Source organism: Hibiscus syriacus, unplaced genomic scaffold (genome assembly GCF_006381635.1).
Source record: "Hibiscus syriacus cultivar Baekdansim isolate YM2019G1 unplaced genomic scaffold, ASM638163v2 tig00112762_pilon, whole genome shotgun sequence".
In the NCBI taxonomy this organism is placed as follows: Eukaryota; Viridiplantae; Streptophyta; class Magnoliopsida; order Malvales; family Malvaceae; genus Hibiscus; species Hibiscus syriacus.
Window position 1 is genome coordinate 102808 of NW_024063399.1, and position 15301 is coordinate 118108.

The 15301-nt window shown below is 32.2% G+C and overlaps 1 protein-coding gene across 1 annotated transcript; it reads left to right on the plus strand.

Moving 5' to 3' along the window:
- The first annotated feature begins 9693 nt into the window (after positions 1–9693).
- LOC120183442 (E3 ubiquitin-protein ligase COP1-like) lies at positions 9694–14882 on the plus strand. The gene is made up of 14 exons (XM_039188133.1): positions 9694–10123; positions 10363–10440; positions 10657–10812; positions 11291–11644; positions 12021–12178; positions 12299–12364; positions 12649–12727; positions 12992–13147; positions 13290–13388; positions 13547–13651; positions 13880–14059; positions 14285–14395; positions 14479–14649; positions 14799–14882. The coding sequence occupies exons 1-13, from the start codon at positions 9833–9835 to the stop codon at positions 14644–14646; spliced, it is 2001 nt and encodes a 666-aa protein (XP_039044064.1). The 5' UTR covers positions 9694–9832; the 3' UTR covers positions 14647–14649; positions 14799–14882.
- Positions 14883–15301: the final 419 nt, after the last annotated feature.

The window sequence follows — 15301 nt, forward strand, 5'->3', positions numbered from 1 at the left end:
TACACTGAAATTTGATTCACTTGGGAAAGGGGGAGACGTGACGAGACGATTATTCGGGAGAGGTTAGATCGTGGAGTCATAAATGGTAATTGGTCCAACATTAAAAATTAAGTAATAATGGGAATTTAATGCAAAGGGCGAGAAGAGTCCAAGTTCAAAACGACGCACACCACATCTATTGATTTCGATTGTTAATTTCAAACACAACTAAAATGAAATTGTGGCAGGTAAAAATTTAAGTGACAGATCTAAAAATATTTTTTTAATATATATAGATATGTATTAATAATTTAAACCTTTTATATAAAATAAATATAAATAAAATTTTAAAATAAATATTATCAATAAAATAAATAATTAACATACAAATTTTAAAATACTATATAAAGTAAATAATCTAAAATCCTAGTCGTTTTCTTTCCCTCCTCTCTTTTTCATTTTTTTTCTTTACAATTTGTATTAATTTTATTAATCAATTCAACTTTTTTTTTAATTTTGTTTAGTGACGGCGACACCGATTTTAATGTTGGTTGTCGCCCGCCTGTTATCTTTTTCTCTTTGTTTTTTTAGTTTTTTTAATAAGAATAATTATGTCTTTGTGATATGTTCTATGCTTTTATGGCTATTTTATCTATGTCTTTGTGACACGTTTTTCTCTACCTTTTGGTAGCTTACGATTTTTTGTCGTTATTTTTTTATTTTTTTTCTCAGGGTTGGATTTGACATCGCTACGACTGATCAAGATGACGCTTATTTGTTATCATGATTATATTCACTGCTTTGGACCATCCAATTGATTTGGATATGCATTTTGCGTTCGTGAATAGTTTTCTCATGTCGCTTGATTATGATTTATGATTTTCGGTGGTATTTCAATAATTTCACACTTTTTTGTAGTTTGTTTACCGATGTAATTAGATTTATTCGTATCTTTGTTTTATTCAGTTTTTTAACATTTTCCTTCTTTAGTCCTTATGTGATTAGTTTTTGTCTCAACGACAATAGTAAAATGTTTCAATTATATTTTAGGTTTACCATTATACTTATAAATTTTCATTGTAATTTTAAATATTTTTTATTTTTAATAAAACTAAACATTTTCTATATAAAAAAATTAACATAAAAATTTAAATTTCAAGATAATCCCATGTCAAAAAGAACACGTTCATCCGTCGCCGGAAATAGCTATCAGTTTCATCTACTTGTAATGATTTTGAAGTTGTTGGCTAAGAGCATTTTAACTAGGGTTTACTAGTAAATTGGTCATTCAACTATGCCCCAGTTTTAAAATCAGTCTCTAAGTAATTTTAATCCCTAAATTTAGTATTTGTTTTCCTATTGACACTTAAATTTGACATTTTCTCATACTCTTTAATTCTTCTAGTTATGTGATACGGTGAAATTATATACGCCGTACACTTTTAAAGTACCGAATTGTGCACACAGAGTTGTTTAACCTCTTCAACCTCAGCTCAGTTCTCATTTTTTGGGATGAAATTTCAAGCTATACGGTTGTTTAACTTCTTCAACCCTATTGATCAACTAATCCAATTTGGATACTGCAGAGGCGATGACGACCCTCCCAACCCTGATATTATTTAAAGAACTTAATGTATCATCCCATTAGACCAACCGATAGTTGGTATTTTAATAATGAATTTAATAGTGGGTTTTTTTAGTAGAGGATTCCTTTTTAAAGTTAACGGTGAATTAACCGTGTATCTGTTAACTCTTGAAATATCTTAAATAAATTAATCAGTCTAATTTAGGTGTTAATAAATTATTGGAGAAAAATAATTTATTTTTATTATGCACGCGAAAGTTTAAGAAGTTGAGAAAAATTGTCAAATTTAAGAATTTAGAGTTATTGAACAATGCTTAAATAATTATTTTGGTCATTAAAATTTTAAAAATTATAAAATGGACATTAAGTTTATCAAACTATTATAAAATGGTCACTGTAATTTTATAATAAGTGTAAATTATTGCTACATTTAATGATCATCTTATAAAATTCCGATAAAATAAGAATTCTATAAGAATTTGATAATTATTTTGTAATGATTTGATAAATTTATGACTATTTTATGACTTGTAAAAATTTAATGACTAAGTGATGATTTCAAAATAATTTAATGACCTCTAATGTGTTTTAACATTTTATCGAAAATGGTGTCAAAACTACCATTTTACATAGGAAAATTCTACAAACGAACACCATTAACGATGAGCACCGTTGAGAATCATTAATTTAATTTATAAAAATTTAAAATTTTAAATGACTTGACGTATAATTATAATTTAGAAAAACTTTTAAATGTAAATTATTTAAACTTATTTAAAAGATTGTTTAAAAAAATTATGTAAAATAATATAATTAATATTTTATTTTAAACAAATTTCCTTTAAATTTCTAACTAATATTTTATTTTAAATTTTTACAAAATGAATTAATGTTTCTCATCGATGCTCATCGTTAGTTATGCTCAACGATGCTCGTTGAAAGTGATAGACTCATCTTTTTACATATTTTACCCATAAATACATTATACTAAGAAAAATATATCTCATTTCATATTTTCATTGGTTGTCGTTATATTTCGAGTAATTTTGAATAAAATTAATAATTTAAATACTGCTTTTTATGAATCAATCATACCATTTAAGTATAGTTGAATAGTCAGTTTACTAATAAATCTTAGATGTTTGTCAATGAAAGGAAATAAAAGTATGCCCGAATAAGGAATTTAATAGCCTTGATGATAGATCTCATCAATCATGTTATACGAGTTTTCGACTTGTCAGCACAACATATCTTATTGGATTAGATTTTCCCCTTAATCATAAAAAATTATTAAAAAAATCATTTTCACCGTATTATCCGTTATTTCGATCAATAAAAATTATTTATTTCATTTTTTTATTCATGGCATTTTTTCAATAATGAATTTTCATATTATTTTTTTCATATAAACATCAAATTAGTCAGTCATTTGAAAGATAATTATGAGTAAATTAATAATATAGAGAAAAATAAACTAAATAAATATATTTTACGATTGAGATCATAAATGATGTGTCGAGTATAATTCATGAAATAATTTCTCATGAATTTTGTAATTGCTAGAAACAACATAGTGATGATTCTAATTAACCAAGATCTTTTATGGTCCTATCAATTTTAAGGGTATTGATTGACTATATGATATTGTTTTATTAAGTATCTTGACTATTAAAAGTTAGAAAATGATTCTATGATTATATGAAATTACTTTGTTGAGTCCATTAACTATTAAAAGTTACAAAATGGTCACCCAAGTCTTCATCATATTCCAAACTCATCATTTTTTGTTGTAAATTTGAAGGCGGTTTGAGCTATACGTTAATCTGCTGAACGAGATATGATACAATTTGATCTCATAATCTCAAACGACTATCATATCTTTGTAACAACCCAAAAAATCGAGAAAAAAATAATATATATTTATTGGTGTATTTTGGTGAAATTTGGTGACTAAATTAAAAGTTTTGAAAACTTGATATCCATTTTAGAAGTTGAAGGAAATTCAAGGACCAAGCCTTGAATTCCTCCAAAGAGTGTCGGTAGCATTGTTTTAAAAACGTTTCTGATTTCAAAAAAAATCAGAAATAAGTTTTGCTTATATTTCCTTTCTCCCGCACATATACTTTCAAGCCCGATTTCGATGCAGTTCGACATCCGATCGTCAAATTGAAACCACCATCGTGTTCATCTTCGACCTGTGAACAAAACCTAATAAACCAATTTTAGCGAAACGCTGCCAAACGCCTTGAATTTCGAGTCAAAGTATCGACGTTTTTTTAGCACTACCGCCGGGAAAATCTTAAATTCATCTCCGATCGTTGATCGGTTTTCGACACCTCCCGCACCATCGTGTTCCTGGTGTCGTTCCGAGTCTGACGATGTCCTCCTTGTCTCCGTGGCCGACGGCGCGTGAGGGGTGGAGCGATTAAAGTTCCGATCGAAGTGAAATCGAGCTCTTCACCTTTCAAAAATTTGAACCGAGGTTGGTAAGTGACTCAAAATCTCTTAAAAGAATTTTTGGAAATTTTTGGAGGTCGGAAGAGGTCTCATGCGCCCCCACTGCGCGTGGGGAATATTCGAACTTGGTGTTAATTGGTTGACCGGCTTGACCGATCCAAACCGGTCTGAACCAGTTTGACCGGTCTGACCCGATCCGACCCGTTGACCCGACCCGTGACCCGACCCGGTGACATTCTGAGAATTTTTGTGAAAAGGTAATATTCTGGGAAATATTTTGAAAAATGTGACATTCTGGGAAATATTTTGAAAAATGTGACATTCTAAGAAATATTTTTGAAAAATATGACATTCTGGGAAATATTTTGAAAAAAAATGACATTCTAGGAATTATTTTGAAAAAGTGACTTTGGAAATTTTCGAATGTTAACTATTGAACTCCTTTGACCATAACTTTGACCGGCTTTAAACGGCCATTAAACGACCTTTGATTTTGTTCGAGTATACATATTCTGACATTTTTCGACGTGCCGAATCCGTTTCCGAAGTATGTTTCACCAAATTCGAACCCGAAGGCCTCCAAATCATCAGTCAAACCCGTTAATTTGGATTTTGACCAAGAATTTGATTTTTTGAAAAGTCATACTTTATGTTTTTCGACGTCCTGATTCCGATTCCGCAATCTGTTTGGTCAAATTCAGACTCAAAATCCTCCAAATTTATAGTCAAACCCAAAAAATGCTTATATACTTAAGAATTTTAGCTTTGATCAATTAAGTAAGACTTGGGGTTAATAAATTATTATTGTTTGAAGGTACAAGAGACTCTCCGGATCGTTCGACAGCTCGACCCAGCTCTTCTAGATCAGTTAAACAACGAGTGCCAGTATTCACCCGTAAGACCCGTAAATCTTATAATTTCAGAAATTGTTATGTTACCCTCTAGTAATGTAGTGCTATTATGAATTAGGTTCGAAAACTGTAGCAGAGCGTGGCGAGGCCAGTACTCAGTAGATCTACAGTTTGATCATATTATCGAGGTGTGTTCCCTAAGTACTATTTAATTGTTTTATCTGTTTTGAAATATGGTACATTGAAAGCTATGATTTATTGTTTATTTATGGTTTATGGACAATTATTGATATATGACTATTGGTTTTCATTAATATATGATAACGATGTGTACTGATTTATGGAAATTATGCTTACTGCATAAATAGTATTTTTGAAATACTGATTTTGGGTTGGAATAATTTCGGAGGTATAGCTCCGATCAAGCTAGTAAACCTTACGGACTTAATGGACTCTTGGGTAGGCTCACGAGCCCCAAGATGCTCTATTAGGTTGGCCCTCTTTGCTGTGTGCTTAGAGTAAACCCTACGGACCTAAGGATACAGGCCCAAAAGCTTATCCTTAGGTAGGCTTCCTTTTTGCTGTGTGCTTAAGGTAGCCCTACGGACACAGTTCTGGGGAATTGCGGTTGGCATACAGGAGAAGGGATTTAAACTACGAGTTTCAAAAGTTAAACTTCATTATGATTTTATGATGATTTACTGAACTATTACTCGGTTATTGTACCTATTATGATTTTATTGTACTATTGGGACACACTGAGCCTAGCTCACTTTTCAAAAATATTTTTTTTTCCTTTCAGATAATGTTGGTTAGATACCCCATATCGAGCACTTGGAGAATCAACATATATCTTGAAGTACATCTATTTGTAATGCTTTTATATTTCAAGTTGACTTTAGTTTGGTAGCATGGGCATTTATTTGAAGTATTTGTTTCAAAAATAAATTTTATTCTGCTATTGATAATTGGTTTATAGTGATCCAAATTCTACGACATGTTTTAAAAATTAAATTTTTAACTATTTAGTTTTATATTCATGAGTTAGGTTTTATCGTAATTTATTATATCCTTTTATAAATGTATTTATAATGTGATTTTACATTGATCGAATAAGGGTTTCGGAAAATGTCTTTAAAAATCATAGATGTGATCCAATAGACTTAGTCGAAACGCATAGGCTGGGTCTAGGGGGTTACAATCTTAGTTAGCATATTAACGTCTAACTCATATGACGTTAATTTTTTAACTAAAAAGGATGGGTTTGCAAAATAATGAATAGTCGAGTGATCATTTCGTAACTTTCAATAGTTGAGGGACTCTCCATATAGTTGAAAGATCATTTTGTAACTTTTATAGTCAATGGATTCAATAAAGCAATATTATATAGTCTAGGGGATCATTTGTGTACTTTACCCCAAACTATAACCCTATTCTAAATTGGTCCTTAAACTTTTAAATATTATATATTTATCCTCAAACTATCATTTTTTTATCTTGATCCTTCACTTAACATGACAACTAATCAACTTGTTAAAAAGTTTTTTTTAAGGTATTGTCAACTTTTTAGAAGGCCACATGATAAATTCTTAGGATTTTCAAAACATCTTAATATTTTAGATGATCAGTCCAATTCTTATTACTTAAAAAAACTAGTAGAGTTAAAACGGAAGAATCAAAATAAAATGATACTGATAGTTTTGGGTTGATAAATAATGCTTCAAAATTTAGGGATCAATTTAGAACGGGATCATAGTGCGGGGACTGATATAAGATGTTCTAAATTTCAGAGATCAATTCAGGATTAAACTCATTATTTACGTACATCTTGTACAATTATTCTATTTTATTAATTTAAACTTTTTTTCTAATCGACTCTTACGGTCATGAGAACTTTGGGGAAAATGGGGATTTCATTTGCACGATTGACAATATTCACGTTGCCTGCGATGCAGGGAATCCCCTTTTCCTTTGACAATGAACCGTTTAATTGATTTGGTAAAATATTAGATTAGTGTTGTTATTGATTTAATTTTGGGGCATTAAATTAAGGATTATAAATGCTTATTAATGTAATTGGTTGGTGCTTACAGTTTGCGTAGGACATTCACATTTATTTCTTACTCTAACTTGTTGGTTCCACCACGGCCTCCTTTGCATTTTCCCTATCATCGACCATAAGTTCAGATATTTTATCGTCGGTCAGCAATTTTAAAATATTATTATCGTACTAATTAAATTATTGATTTAGATATTAAGGTGGCGTTTGGTTGTATGGAATCTCTTGGAATTGGTGGGAATTGGAATCCAATTCCACCACTTTCCCATGTTTGGTTCAAGTTTTTCAAGGGAATTGGAATCTCAATCCCTGATGGAATTCAATTCCATCACATGAGGGAAAGTGAATTCAATCCAAAAATGGATGGAATTCAATTCCCTTGTTGGAGGAAATTGAAATTTGATCATACTACCCTCATCAATCATTTGGTAACTTATTCATATATTGAATAAAAATATTTTTTTATTAGTTCGGGCCGGGTTTCTAATTCATATATTTGGGTCGGGTCGGTGAAACTTTATTTTGATCGGGTCGGGTCGGGTTCGGGTTTAGGGTGAAAAAAATAGACCGACCCGAAAATATATATAATTCAGGTCGGGTCGGATTAAGTCACTGTTTTTATTAAATAAAAATAATTTTTTATTATTTCAGATCGGGTCGGGTTGGATTTCTAATTCATATATTCGGGTCGGGTCGGATGAAACTTTATTTTGTTCTGGTCGGGTCGGTCGGGTTTTTTAAGTGTGATATTAGGGTCGGGTTTGGGTTTAGGGTAAAAAAACGGACTGACCCGAAAAATATATATAATTCGGGTCGGGCCGGATTAAGTCACTGTTTTATTAAATAAAAATAATTTTTTATTATTTCGGGTCGAATTTCTAATTCATATATTCGTGTCGGGTCGGATGAAACTTTATTTTGTTCGGGTCGGGTCGGGTTTTTTAAGTGTGATATTCGGGTCGAGTCGGGTCGGGTTTTTTTAAGTGTGATATTCGGGTCTGATCGAGTTCGGGTTTAGGGTGGAAAAAACCGGACCGACTCTAAAATATATATAATTCGGGTCGGGTCGGATTAAGTCAATGTTTTTATTAAATAAAAATTATTATTATTTCGGGTCGGGTCGGGTTGGATTTCTAATTCATATATTCGGGTCGGGTCAGATAAAACTTTATTTTGTTCGGGTCGGGTCGGGTTTTTTAAGTGTGATATTTGGGTCAAGTCGGGTCGGGTTTTTTTAAGTGTGATATTCGGGTCAGGTCGAGTCAGGTTCTGGTTTAGGGTGAAAAAAACATGATCGACCATAAAGAAATATATAATTTTACCTTATATATTTAGGAATAATTACAATAATACCCCTCTATATATAATTTTTTCAATTAAGTCAATGTTTTTATTGAATAAAAATAATTTTTTTATTATTTTGAGTCGTGTCGGGTCGAGTTTCTAATTCATATATTGAATAAAAATAGTTTTTGGTATATTTTTTGGTAACTAATTAACATGCTCCGATTGAAATGTATCGAAATATTGCTCTATCTTTTGGTAACTTATTAACATATTTTGATTGCGATGATTTTAACTTATAATGTTTATTAGCATGATTTTTATAATTTATAGGAATTAATAATTAATCAATAAAATAAAATTTTAATATTTTTTAATTTTAAATTTTTTATAATATATTACTACATGTAAGTTGTAAAATAAACTAAAAAAACAAAAAAAAAATAAGAAGGGTAATTCTGTCATTTTACATTACTGAAATCAAATTCATCTAACATGTCTGCGAACCAAACATAATATGAAATTGGATTCCAATTCTATTTCCTGCCAACCAAACAAAATATAGAATTGAATTCCAATTCCTACAAATTCCAATTCCTTCACAGATTCCAATTCCCTCATAAACATTCCAGCGAACCAAACGCCACCTAACTATCGATTCACATCTAACATAAAGTATATTTAAAACGTGTAAACCAAATTATAAATATATTTGTATTCATCATATGAATAATTTAAATTTGACATAATTAAAAAGAATATAGTACTAATAAAATTTATAATTTTTTTAAACACGTCAAATTGAAAATGTTAATATAGTAAGCACACGTGTGAGTTGAACTACAAATTCTATATATGGGGATGAAAATTGAATTTTAAATTTATAGAGGACCAAAATTAAAATTTACCGTTATAGTAATTTACAACTTTGTAATCTTGAAGGGGTCGAATTACAATTCTAATGCCTTCTCAGGCACATGTTTATACTTTAATGCCAGATCTAATTAATGAAAATATCTATTTGATAGAATACTAATATTTGAAAGGATTTAATTGCAATGTTTAGAAATGTGAAAACTCAATTTAAACTTGAGTCATAATTTAAAAATATCTAGTGAAATTAACCCAATTATTTTGTCTCAGAAACTAATACCAAACTCATAATTAACTTGTATACTATTTATAAAAAAACTCTATTTTTATATGAATTTATTATGTGAAATATTATCAATGCAAATAATAGTTTCACAAGCAAATATTTAAATAATATACTACATATTATTATTTATTTTTAAAAATTTAAATATATTTAAAAATCAAATGGTAGAGAGTTATTTTATATTTACCTTAAATTAATAAAATATTTTATTTTTTTTCAAAATATTAAAACTTTTATTTGTAAAAAATCCCTTTTCGGAAGTGTGTATAAATAAGCTATATCGTCAGTTGTAGTGTAATTGCACCAAATATATAACGAACAAGGAAAAACGTCCGCTCAACGTGTTCCTTTATCACCCTCACAAAAGATCTTTCCTTTCCGCCCCTGCAACCACTCCACTCCACTTTCACTTCATTATTAACACAAACTCCCTTTTCTTTCCAGTTCCTTCCATTTCAATGTGCGCTATTAAATCGGAAACGCCGCCGCCCTCGGAAAGCACTGCGCCTTCTCCGCCTCCACTGCCGTGGTCCTATGCGGTGGAAGAAGAGCCGCCGGAAGCTGACATTGACAAGGATGTGCTCTGTCCGATATGCATGCAGATCATCAAAGACGCTTTTATGGCGGCTTGTGGTCATAGCTTTTGTTATACGTGCATTACGATTCATCTTCGGAACAAGAGTGATTGCCCTTGCTGTTTCCGTTATCTCACTAATAACCATATCTTCCCTAATTTCTTGCTTAATAAGGTTTGTTTTTTTTCTTTTGATCTTAAATTACTGTTCGATGCAAAGGACATCGAAACCTGATAAATATGAAGGTGCATTTGCAATTTTTTAAGTTGGATTGACGGTTAACTTGAGTATTGTGGAAACGGGAACTCAATGTTACATCACTCCATTATTGATTTACTGTTAGTTATTTGAAGAATGACTTCATTATACACTGTAAATTTGTTTGATTAACGCCTTCTTTTTACATTTCGTAGTTATTGAAGAAGATCTCTGCTCGTCAATCAGCAAGGAATGCCTCTCCAGTAGAACATTTTCGTCAAACAATACTGCAGGTCAGTTATGCTGTATTAGAGCATTAATTTGCCAGATAGACTAATTGCAGTAGTAGCTATTGTGGTCTGATTGTATGTGGAGCCTAATCAACTTTGTGATGTTTTGGTGTTTCTTCGAATACTTAATGTTCTTTAATGATTAATGTTTGATCTCTAAGGAGCCCTTTGAATTCCCTAATAAGCGTAGTTGATACTCTTCTTCTGATCCTTAGACAGGGATGTGAGGTGTCAGCTAAGGAGCTTGACAGTTTGTTGTCTTTACTTGTTGACAAGAAGAGAACAATGGAGCAAAATGAAGCAGAGACGAACATGCAGATTCTACTTGATTTCTTGAACTGCCTAAGGAAGAAAAAACTTGAAGAGCTTAATCAGGTTCCTAACTTAAACTTATGCTCCTGGAATTATGAATTCTTCTTGAAACTATAAGTGGCGAGAGAATTCTCTAGTTGATAAACAAATCTCATGAAAGCTCAACCTGATTGTACAGGCACGATTCATTAGTTAGATAACGTGAACTGGTAATTGCTTGTGAAAACTGAGTTCTTAGCTACAAACTTGTAAGAATATCGATGCAAGAGGAAATGAACTAAATAAGAGTCAGTAGTTAGGAAGGCATAAAATCATCATTTACACAACTCTATAGTAGAGCCCATAGAAATTTGAGTCCCATCATTTAAACAAGGTGAAAGATGGAATCACTCTACCTTTTGTTGTATAATAATCCCTAGATCCATCTACTTGAGCACCGTAACACCTTGTCATTTAAATGGTTCTAAAGTAATCTTTTTGCCTGTCAAATCTTATTTATTTTTTTTTGGGGTGGGGGGTTGTTTTCATTTTCTTAATGAAGGTTAAAACAGATCTCCAATATATTAAGGAGGACACAGCTTCTGTAAAGAAACGTATCATGGAATTGTATATGGCAAAAGAGAGACGCTCCATGAATATAAGGATGCTTATTGATGATTCCTTGGCGGCAAAAACCTTGCCTTTATCGATTGATCAACATAACAACGGCACTATATCTGGTGGTTGCAAGTCACAAGGCTGGTTAGGTTCAGCCAGTCCTCAGAGGACAGTTGGTTTGAAAGATCAAACAAGTTCATGGGGATTCAGAAGTAAGGATGCTAATGATGGGTTAGATTCTTCTTACGATACTAATTCAGGATTGGCCGTAGCAAGAAAGAGGCGGATTCATGCACAGGTTACTGTCTTTGCTTATTTTCCATATTTCTTGACATTTGCTGTTGGTTGGTGCAATGCTGTATTTATAGGTGTTGAATAGAAAAGAGAAGGTCCAAGTTTTTTGGTTCCTCGATGAATAGCCTATTTATTTATGATCCTCTTCAGTCCTTTTTATTATAGTTCTATTGATCAACTACACTAAGTAGCATTGTTCAAATGATTTTTGGAGCAACTGAAGATCTCCCATTGTTTTTTGTTCATTAAGATCCCCCATTTGTAGGAATTACATTTCCATATAATCTCTGTTCAAAAAATAAACAAGTCATTCTAAAAATGACAAGTTGAATTTATTTTGTTGGCCAATTTTGTTTTATAATTATTATCTCTTGCCACAGTTTAATGACCTACAAGAGTGCTACTTACAAAAGCGGCAACGAAGGACGAAACAATTTAATAAACAGGAAGATAAAGGCCCAAATGTAATGGAAATAGATGGTTATAATCCTGGTCTTGTGGATTTTCAATCAGTGCTAAGTAGTTTTACACGTTACAGGTACATAACTTTCCCGCCAGTTTCACCTTTCCTAGAACTAATATTTTTCAGGAATGTGCTGGATCTCACTCTAATCGTTCTTTCCTTTAATGTAACATTTGTAATCATTGTTCACATTAGCCGATTGAGGGTAATTGCTGAACTTAGGCATGGGGATATTTTCCACTCTGCCAACATTGTCTCAAGGTGAGTCAAAAGTTTATCATTCTATGTATATCTTCAGTCATTAGTTGGGTCATCAATCAGTCGTAGTTGCATGAAATTTGGGTACCTTTGTTATGTTTTCTGACACCTATTCCTTCAAAAGAAATACTGGTTGGACCAATCTTGAATCATTTTGTTTAATAATATGCTTAAGACTTATTTGAAATTTGATGTCTTGTAACAAAGTAATGTTTATTTTAAATTTACATTCAAAAAATATATTCTCCTGTGCGCTCTTAGAATTTCTAACTAGAATGAATCTGCAGTATAGAATTTGATCGTGATGATGAAATGTTTGCTATTGCTGGAGTGTCAAGGCGCATCAAGGTTTTTGAGTTATCTTCGGTAAGCATTAGATGAAATATTTTAGGCTTGTTAAGTGGAGTTCAAGGTTTCTGAAGTTCTTATAATAGTGGAAATATTTTTATAAAAATGATTTGTAGCCGTTTATCTTCGATTAAAGTGATCACTATATGCTTACCTGAACACTATTAGCTTACCTGAACACTATTAGCTAGCCATTCTTCTGGAATGATGACCTGTATGAGTGGACTATAATGGCAGTTCTTTGATTCACCGACCAACACTTACCTGCTTGATTTTCTGCAGATTGTGAATGAACCTGCAGATGTGCATTGTCCGATTGTCGAAATGTCCACAAGATCTAAGCTTAGTTGCTTGAGTTGGAATAAGTACACAAAAAACCATATTGCTAGCTGTGATTATGATGGGATAATAACTGTATGGGACATCACTAATCGGCAGGTACAAAATAATAACTTTTTCACTTTACTAACCTTAATATCTAATTTTCATGTAGGTTCTTCGGCCAAAGCATTTTATTATAGCATTTTTTACGTCATCTGCAGATGCTTAATCTTCAATGTAATGGTTCTTAATTGTACAGAGCTTGATGGAATATGAGGAACATGAAAAACGAGCATGGAGTATTGATTTTTGTCCCGCTGAACCTTCAATGCTTGTCTCTGGTAGCGATGACTGCAAGGTAAAAGTAATTTTTTTTCTGTAAATCTTGGTGGTATTTACTTGGCATTTTTCAGTGTAACTGACGTACATGAGTTTGTCCACCTACAGTTGGTTCGCTAGCCAATTTTGTACTTGATTTTGCAGTTCATTCTGTCTTACCCCATTTGCATTTGATAGGTAAAAGTTTGGTGCATGAAACAAGAAGCCAGTGTTCTCGGCATCAACTTGAATGCGAACGTTTGCTCTGTCAAATACAATCCTGGATCCAGTGTTCATGTTGCAGTATGTCTTTGTTCATCAATATGTAATTATTACATTTTAAGAATCCAAATTAGTGAAAATAAATTATTTCCGTCCAGATCTTTCACATCTTTCTGGAGGAAAGACGGGAATGAGTGTTTCGTCTTTCGATGAGTGTTTCATCTTTAACAGAAATCCTCTGATCATTTTCAGACAAAATCATGAATAAAGAAGGGTTTATTGAAGTACGTGGATTTCGAATTTTCGCAGGTCGGTACTGCTGATCATCAAATTCGCTATTATGACTTGAGAAACACCAGCAAACCGCTGTATGAGTTTGGTGGGCATAAGAAAGCCGTTTCATATGTGAAATTTTTGTCTAACCGTGAACTGGCTTCTGCATCCACTGACAGCACACTATGCTTATGGGATGTAAAAGAAAATTCATTAGTAAGTATTCTATCTCATATCCTGGAGTTTTTAAGGTTCATTAACTACAAACAAGGCTATCTTATACGGCTGGCTATCGGTTTTTGACATCTGTGGGCACATTTTTCATTTTCTTTACCAGTGGCAGCCTTTATGTTTATCAAACATGAATGTCGAAGGAGTTACTATCTGCCTTAACATCCCATATTGTCCATACTAAATCTCCTTGTTATATTATTCTGTCAGCTGCGCACGTTTAGGGGTCACAAAAATGAGAGGAACTTTGTCGGCCTCACAGCATACAGCGATTACATCGCTTGTGGCAGCGAAACGAATGAAGTGTTTGTATATCACAAGGTTAGTTATTAGTTAATACATTGGAATATGGTATTGTTTTGGCGTCGAATCAGTTTGTAATTCAGTTACATCGACCCTTGCAGGCTATATCTAAACCTGCAGCTCGGTATAGTTTTGGCTCCGACATGGCTGATGCCGATGAAGAAGCTGGATCATACTTTATCAGTGCTGTATGTTGGAAGAGTGATAGCCAGACAATGCTAGCGGCAAACAGTCGGGGAACGATTAAAGTGCTTGTGCTTGCGGCCTGAATGGTAATCAATCAACATTGAATTTCTTTGTTTTTCTAATTTATCCTATAATCAATGTCTCCTTATGCCTGTGAATATTTTCGCATATGAAGTTTAATTATTTTAGTAAATTTTCTTACAATTCGAATGACATGTTGCACGTTTTCGGGCAGAAAATCGTTTACCTCTTTCTGGTTTCTTCAGGCGGGAAAAAGAAATGGCTTTCTCCCAAAGCCATGTGGCAATATTAGAGGTGGCAAATGGGGATCAGGCTGTTTTCTGATTCCGGATTATTTCGTGTGTTTCGATTATCTCGGATTCAAATAAGTTCGGACTTGAACCTTTTCGGGTTTGGACTCGGATTCATATCATATAAATTATCAATACTCTAGTCTTATTGCAGTTATATGAAAGTTGATATGATTGATAATGTAATTATTAACATCTCAGAATTAATATTTTGATTTTATAAATATTATAAACCGACGTACCTTCTTTCACATTAATAAAATATTTTTGTTACTACTTTCAATGGTCATGAATAATTTTTAAAAATAGACAGAAGAAACACGAAATTGATAGATTTTGATTTAACTCAATTTTATAAAAATATGTCGAGTTAAATATTTTGACAGAAGCTGGAGATCAAAATGAAACTAAATTTAGGATGCATGTG